We start from the raw sequence: 7,112 nt of genomic DNA, 5'->3' as shown, positions 1-7,112 counted from the left end.
GGTCTCAAAATCGCACTTTTATTCTCCAAAATCGTAACCCCTGTTTCTTAGACTGACTTCTGTTTATATAGGAAATATTTCCTAAAGCTTAAATCGCGCCGCGTTTCCTTCCAATCGCGTCACGATGACTTGAAAACCTCGAGTCCATCTGGATCCTTCTTCTTAATCGCGTCACGCCAGATACCAACGCGTCACGATTTGACTAGCTTGAAAATCATGTCTCTCTGTTCCTCCAAATCGCGTCACGCTATGAACAAACGCGCCGCGATTGTAAGCCTTTGATACTTTGATGTTTTCTTTCTGTTGTGACACTCTTGGACCCTTATAGTTGCTTGAGAACTCTATAAAATTGTCAAATAAGTCCTAAAAATTACGCAATGACAGCATGTCATCACAACCCCAAACTTAAACCATTCCTTGTCCTCAAGGAATTCATTTACACATTGATAGTCGACAGTAAAATAACAATAACCTGATCAAATAATACTTCCAAAAGTTCAACACCTTACTAGCTAAAGATAAGCTAGTTTGACTTGTTCGCATCCACCAATTCACAACTCCACGCAACAAATTGAATATGGTTCACAGTCGACATGCAATCTACATATTACCATATGCTTGAAAAGTTTCTAAACGTCAATCAAAATCAATGTCAATGCACACTTTGAGGTCTTTAAGGGTTATAACGGGGCTTAGGTGAAGGTGGGATAATATTTGGATAAGTAGGCTACACAAAATTTGAGTTAGGCATTCCTACGGAAGTTAAAGCACAAAATTTAATCATTCATTCATTCACCTTATGGAACAACAATTAATACAAAGGTACTAGAGAATATTCATAACAGTTGGGACAATCGTTCAAGAATCCATGCAATACCATATTACAGTGGTTTCAGTATTAAATTTGAGTGGCCTTAATAGCCATATTTGATGGTGTAATTCTCGAACGATTTTCTACAGTGCAGTAGTTAATCGAACAGTTATAGTTGGACTTGTTTTATCCTAGAGGCGGCGTGGTTAATAGTCTGCATTGCACAATTTTAGGCAGTGCCACGAAACATCTTAAAGAGAGCGACCTCATCTTGACTCAACCTAGTAACAATTTGTAGACAAAATCCGGCACTGTCTATGCTTGTTTGATCCCTTTGGTTTCCTATGCTGTCAATTTTGCTCTACACGTTAAAATATTGATGTGATTTTTCATCCGAAATCACAGCAATATGAATCTTCTTAATCCCTACTCTAGTGATTTGCATCTCTGACTCACACATTATGCACACATAATACATTTTCATTAACTTAATATCATTCTGATTTTAATCATCCTCAACAAAAGGAAGAATTATTTAAACTAATCCTCATCACTCCAAGAATAGCCATAGTTGATAATATTATTGTAGGAACTAAATGCTAAATGTGTCACAATCATTTCAATCTACTTCCCAAGACATTCACTTCTATTGAGTCAATGGTCCAACATACAAATTAATTGTGGCATTGTTTCTAAATTCAAATAACAATAGCCAAATTAATTAGTTCAAAAATTCACAAAAAAGTCCTTTGCATGCATATATAAATGTGGTCCAATAAAGCAAGTACTTAAAAGATCTCACTCCAATGCTCTATTTGACGAGGTATTCTTACATGGTCACAAGACCAAATCAATAATGTTTGGATACACACACATAAAAAGATGGTCCTTAAAATATTCAATCATTTTTTTTATCAATTTCCTCTCTATTATTAAAAAAATATTTCTTTATGTGTGTGTGACCAAACACTTTTTATTTGGTCATGTGACCATATTAGAATTTCTCCTATTTGACATGGTCAGATCTTAAGTACTCAGCCCAAATGACATACATGTGCACAACTTTGTAAACACATCAACACTCTAGCTCAACATGGTCTTTTTTGTGTGTTTTTCACTAAATATTGTTTCTCATCACTTTGAATTGGAGGATGACGAGAACAATGAAAGAGAAAGTATTGTACTGGTTTCTTGTTCACTTTCTGAATCTCGACTTAGCTTTAGCTCTAGGAAATTTGATGACTCTTTCTTCTCATTCAACTTTTTTAATTGGGTTGTAACATAACTTTGCTTTGATACTTGAGTTTGATGTATGGATTCTTGCATTTGATCTTTTTTATCGTGTACCTAAAATTCAAAAGAAACAAACACTTTTTTAACTAGTGCAAAATACAAAAATCAACTTCAAAAGATTACATATTTTAGAGATAAAACCATCTTTAGAATGGATGGAAAGTGAAAGAAGATCTAAAAAGAACTTATTAATGAGAACCTTACAATAAATATGACACGAACTATAAATAAGTTGTCTAATGTATACAAACACATTAGTATTGCATCATGCATAAGTTTATTTTGCATCATTAGATCGTTATATCTCATCTTATTTCAATTAATTTAGTAGAGAGATTTATTAATCCAATTATTTGTACATATTGCAAGACATTTGTTCCTTGTGCACTATTGAGTTGGCCCTATATAATTAAGTATATATGAAATTTCGTTTAAAAACTTATAGGAGGAAGGACATACAAAAATTAAATGTAGATTCCTTTTTAAAAAAAAATTAGATAACTTGAAAGAAAGTACAAAGATAACTTGTACGATCATATAAGTTATTAGATGCATGCCACTTACTTGTGCAATCAAACTTGTGCAAAATATAAAACTCAACTTCAAAAGATAACATATTTAAGGGATAAAAACATCTTTAGAAGGGATGAAAGTGAAGAAAAAAAAAACTTATTAATGAGAACCTTACAGTAAATATGACATGAACCATAGTTAGGTTTTGTCAAACGTGCACAAACAAATTAGTATCGCATCATGCATAAGCTTTCTTAAATATCATTGGATTATTATATCTCATCATATTTCATTTATTTAGTTTAGTTAGGTATGTAGTTTATTATATCTCATCCTTGTGTACCATAGAGTTGGCCCTATATAGTTAAGTATATCTATCTGAAATAAATTTCACTTAAAAACTTATAGAAGGACATACAAAATTACCTCAGAACCAAACATTGTGTACTCAGTGAAGATAGGACTGCAAGAGCTGTGTTGATAATTGATAGAACTAGAAAAGGTGCTCCATGGAAAATGTTTTGCACCATTATCATCCCCTTGAGATAAGCTTTTTGATTCGGGTAGTAATTGACTTACTTGGCTAGACCTAATAGGTGCAATATTATTTCTTGTAATTGCATCCTTTACATCAAATAGATGTGAAAAATCTTTGTCCCACACTGAACTTGATCTGAAGATCACGTGATTATTATTGAAAAGCCCACTCTCATGAAATCTACAAAATTAACACATTAAAGAATTATCAAAATTAATTTCATATCCATGTTTTAAATGTTTCTATTTTATTTCAAATTTTCACTATAATAATTATATAAGAAAAATATGTAATGGTTTTCATTGTATTGTTTTAGATTAGTAATAGTGCAAAATATTTGGGAAATGCTTTAGTACCCTAAAGTTTTGTAGGGTATGGTAAAATTAATTTAAAATAGTTAAATATAAAAAAAATATGACATTAAATGATTGAATGTTGGGATATCATACCCAAACTTTAGGGTTCGGAAGTGTACATCAAAATATAATTACATTTGTAGTGCATAAAAATATAAATAATCTTAAAGTTTTTTTTAGATACTATACCTTGAAGTGTCATGAGCTTTGATTTCATTATATGATGGTTGTTTCAGTAGAGGAGACGATGGGTGCAAATAGTTGCTTTCAACACCAAAGTGTCCATACATATCCATAATGTGATGCCTTCCTTGCATTGCTCTATTTTTTTGGGACAAAACTGAAATAAAACAAAAATGAATATTAAATCATGCATGTGATGGATAAAACCCTTGGAAACATCGAATAGGCACACTTCGTATAAAACATGATTTTGCTAACAATATTAAGGTTCTGAAATATACCTTGGCCAGACTCATCAAGCTTTTTACTCCGGTACATCTGAACCTCCAAAAAAATCATAATTAAAACGTTATAAGAAAGATAGAATACAAAAGAAAAAGACATTCCCAAAGGGCATGTTTCTCAACTCAACATAGTATTTTGTATTCGCAAAAGTGACACAAAAATAAAAGAATAAAAGGGATACTCTAACCCATTACAAACACAATTAATCTATGAAGCATGAGCACAAACACCGGATACGACACAAACACTGACACGCCGACACCGTTAATAATGTGAGAAAATCACATAATTTAGTGTAATTATAGGCGTCGGTGTCGGACACACGTGTCCAACACTGGGACACGCCTAATCAAAGGAGTGTATGTGCTTCATAACAGTTAATTAAGCAATAAATTGTGTAACCTCGATTCCTAAGTGTTGTTCATAAATCAACTTCTCCTATACAAGAATATATATTACCTGCAAATGACTCTTCACATGTGCAATGCTAAGTCCTCTCACATTCATTAACTGGAGAACTAACTTGGGTGTTGCTCCTACATATATCCAATATTGTTAACTAAAAACCCTCAAAATAAATACATTAAATTTTAGAATAATGCAAATCCATATCTATATAAGATTAAGTGTAAATAGTACTTCAACTCATAAACAAAGAAATTACAAAAATGAGAAACAGTTGATAGGGATCCATATTATAGTAAGAGTTGGGACGTTAAAAGGAGTGTCAAGACCAGTTCAGGGGGTTGATTAATGTCCGGTAGAAAACACACAAATTAACCATGACACCAAAAAGAACTACTTCCTAAAGATATAATTCAGAGATCAATATTGTCGGGGAGTTCAATGGAGCATCGAGAACAACAAATGACCAATGTTCCAAGACCAAGAGAGGAAAATACTACATCTCCATTCAGAATCGTAATACATTAGGTATATAAGTCATCTTTCGATCTTATATATCCAACGTTTAGCACATTCATAATTGATGTATGACTAATCGCTCACACTTGAACCCAACAAATACAGAACTCATAAGTTGTTTCATTGGTCGCCAAAGGTAATGATAAATTTATGTTCATAAGAATGAAATGAGTCACACTTACTTTCTTGCCCTCCAAGCCTCTCAACAGCATGCACAAAAGATAAATGAAGATCAGGAGTCCAACGAAGCCTAGGCATTTTCGACCTCACATATTGCCTAACCGTACTTCCACGCCCTTTTCCTTCTTCACTAGAATTATTATTGCTACTCAAATTCCCTTCTTGTGATGATATCTCATTGTTGCTTATTTCACCACAAGGGCCTTCACTTATCACTATCACATGATCATCTCCATCGTCCACGGCTTCTTCGTTTAAATCGAAGAACGAACGTTTTCTTCGAATCGGTAAAGAGGCAGGTTTTGCTCCGATACCGCTACTACTTTCACTCTTGACATCTTTGCTAGGTATGTGAATCTCCGCCATTAATTTATGTTCAAATTTCTTCTTCTAATTACTCTGTTGTTTCCTAGTAGACAAAAAAATTGAGCCAACATAAGTTTGTAATTCTTCAATATAACTATCGTATTATATGGAACCAAGATATGTTAGTTAAATATTTGGGCAAAGATTATAAATGCATTTTTTTTATAGAGACACCATGTTGTGTTTTAGAAAGATTCATGTTTTGTTACATTTGTTCCAAAATTTATTAAACCTTGTGCTTGTTCCTAAGTCTTGGAATTCCACACCTATGTAAACTTACAATTTGAAAATTGTTACGTTGAAGAGTGCATCAAACCTATAAGATACTTGTTTATAAAAAAGTACGGGAAATAGTACTTGATATATAAATGTTAAATTATGTGTGTTTAAAGACCATTTTTGTTATATTTTTAAAAAAAAATGATCATTATTCTTTAAAAAAAAATCATTTTGAAAATTGAGGGTTGTATGCAGAAGATGGGAACAATATAGTCTAATTCTCACATATGAACTTCAATTATTAATTAATTAGATAAAATTTCCATTGTTTGATTTGTATACGGGTTGAAGTATTGGTTTTATTCTCTTAATTAATTTTTTTTATCTAAAAAGAAAATACTATAAAGCAAATTATATCCTCAATTTATTTCTAATTGATGGGAGTGTAAGAAGATTAAATCCAAAACTAGTAGAAGTAGAAATCAAGAAATGAAACCAGATGATTGAGAGAATAAAATTTCTAATTGATGCAAAAAAAAAAAATTCCTAAAAAGTCAATATATGTGATGTGTGTGTGAGAGAGAGATTGAGAGAGAGAGATAGAGATAGAGAGAGAGAGAGAGAGAGAGAGAGAGAGAGAGAGAGAGATATAGAGATGTAGCTATGTGCAAACCATTGATGAGGGTGAGTGAAGCTTTACAACTCACTTCCAAGATAACTTCTACAGATGATTGGAAGGTGCTATATAGCCAATTTTTGTTTCCAAGATCCAATAAAGCCTATTATATCTTTAATTTGGAGAATCCTGTATCAACTTTGCAACTGACTCATATTTGTTGATCCAAATGTATCTGTTGATGGTGAGGGGGAAAACCCTACGTGGTAAGGTTTCTTTTTAATTTGTGTTTTGAGCAATGGAAGTAGCTAGCTGGTTGGAATGTAAGGAAAATAATTAAAGCATATAATACCATAGGCACATCAAATATTCTTACAAATATTCAAATATCATAAAATAGTATATATATGTAGAAGACAATGGTCGGACAATAACCACTTGTATATATGTGTGTTTCTGATTTAATTAATTTTCATTAGTTTTTAGATCTTACTCCACTGTCCCTAAATGTTTTTCTATTTGATTATTTTAAATAAATTAAGAAAATTGTATAAATAAAAGAGAGAGAATAATACTATTGCTAAATTATGTATTTTTTTTATCAATTATTAATAGGATGGAATAATTAAAAAATTAATCTATATAATTACATTGAAAATCAAAAGTGTGACTTATTTTAGAACAATTTCTTTAAGAATTAGGTTGTTTGAAACATTTGAGGAGTTAACAAGTAGCTACATAGGTTCCTTCAAAAAAAAAAAAAAGTAGCTACATAGGTAGCTAAGAATTAACAACAAAAGAGATCAAGGCACACGTATGACCCTTATC

At 31.8% G+C, this 7,112-nt stretch overlaps 1 protein-coding gene across 2 annotated transcripts; it reads right to left on the bottom strand.

The window, feature by feature from the left end:
• Nucleotides 1-1,428: 1,428 nt before the first annotated feature.
• On the bottom strand, nucleotides 1,429-6,719 carry LOC146950079 (uncharacterized). Of its 2 annotated transcripts, none has more exons than XM_085746036.1 (7): nucleotides 6,342-6,719; nucleotides 5,086-5,492; nucleotides 4,439-4,515; nucleotides 3,976-4,012; nucleotides 3,701-3,851; nucleotides 3,044-3,335; nucleotides 1,429-2,158 (listed from the first exon to the last, which is right to left on the bottom strand). In XM_085746036.1, exons 2-7 carry the CDS (start codon nucleotides 5,447-5,449, stop codon nucleotides 1,946-1,948), a joined length of 1,134 nt encoding a protein of 377 aa, XP_085602162.1. In that variant the 5' UTR covers nucleotides 5,450-5,492; nucleotides 6,342-6,719; the 3' UTR covers nucleotides 1,429-1,945. The 2 variants fall into 2 exon arrangements, with proteins under 2 accessions (XP_085602162.1, XP_085602163.1); XM_085746037.1 differs by having other exon boundaries at nucleotides 6,376-6,660.
• Between the last annotated feature and the right edge of the window lie 393 nt (nucleotides 6,720-7,112).

Source organism: Medicago sativa, chromosome 2 (assembly GCF_051527215.1).
Source record: "Medicago sativa cultivar Bolivia chromosome 2, Bolivia_mono, whole genome shotgun sequence".
Taxonomy (NCBI): domain Eukaryota; kingdom Viridiplantae; phylum Streptophyta; class Magnoliopsida; order Fabales; family Fabaceae; genus Medicago; species Medicago sativa.
This window is presented reverse-complemented; position numbering and strand designations above follow the sequence as displayed.

Bases quoted from the DNA above. Each gene is read 5' to 3' on its own strand.
- LOC146950079 (XM_085746036.1), bottom strand. From the start codon at position 5,449: ATGGCGGAGATTCACATACCTAGCAAAGATGTCAAGAGTGAAAGTAGT. The intron at 4,516-5,085 runs GTAAGTGTGACT...GGATATATGTAG, and splicing joins GAGGCTTGGAGGGCAAGAAA to GAGCAACACCCAAGTTAGTT. The intron at 3,336-3,700 runs GTATAGTATCTA...TTAATTTTGTAG, and splicing joins AAAGCTCATGACACTTCAAG to ATTTCATGAGAGTGGGCTTT.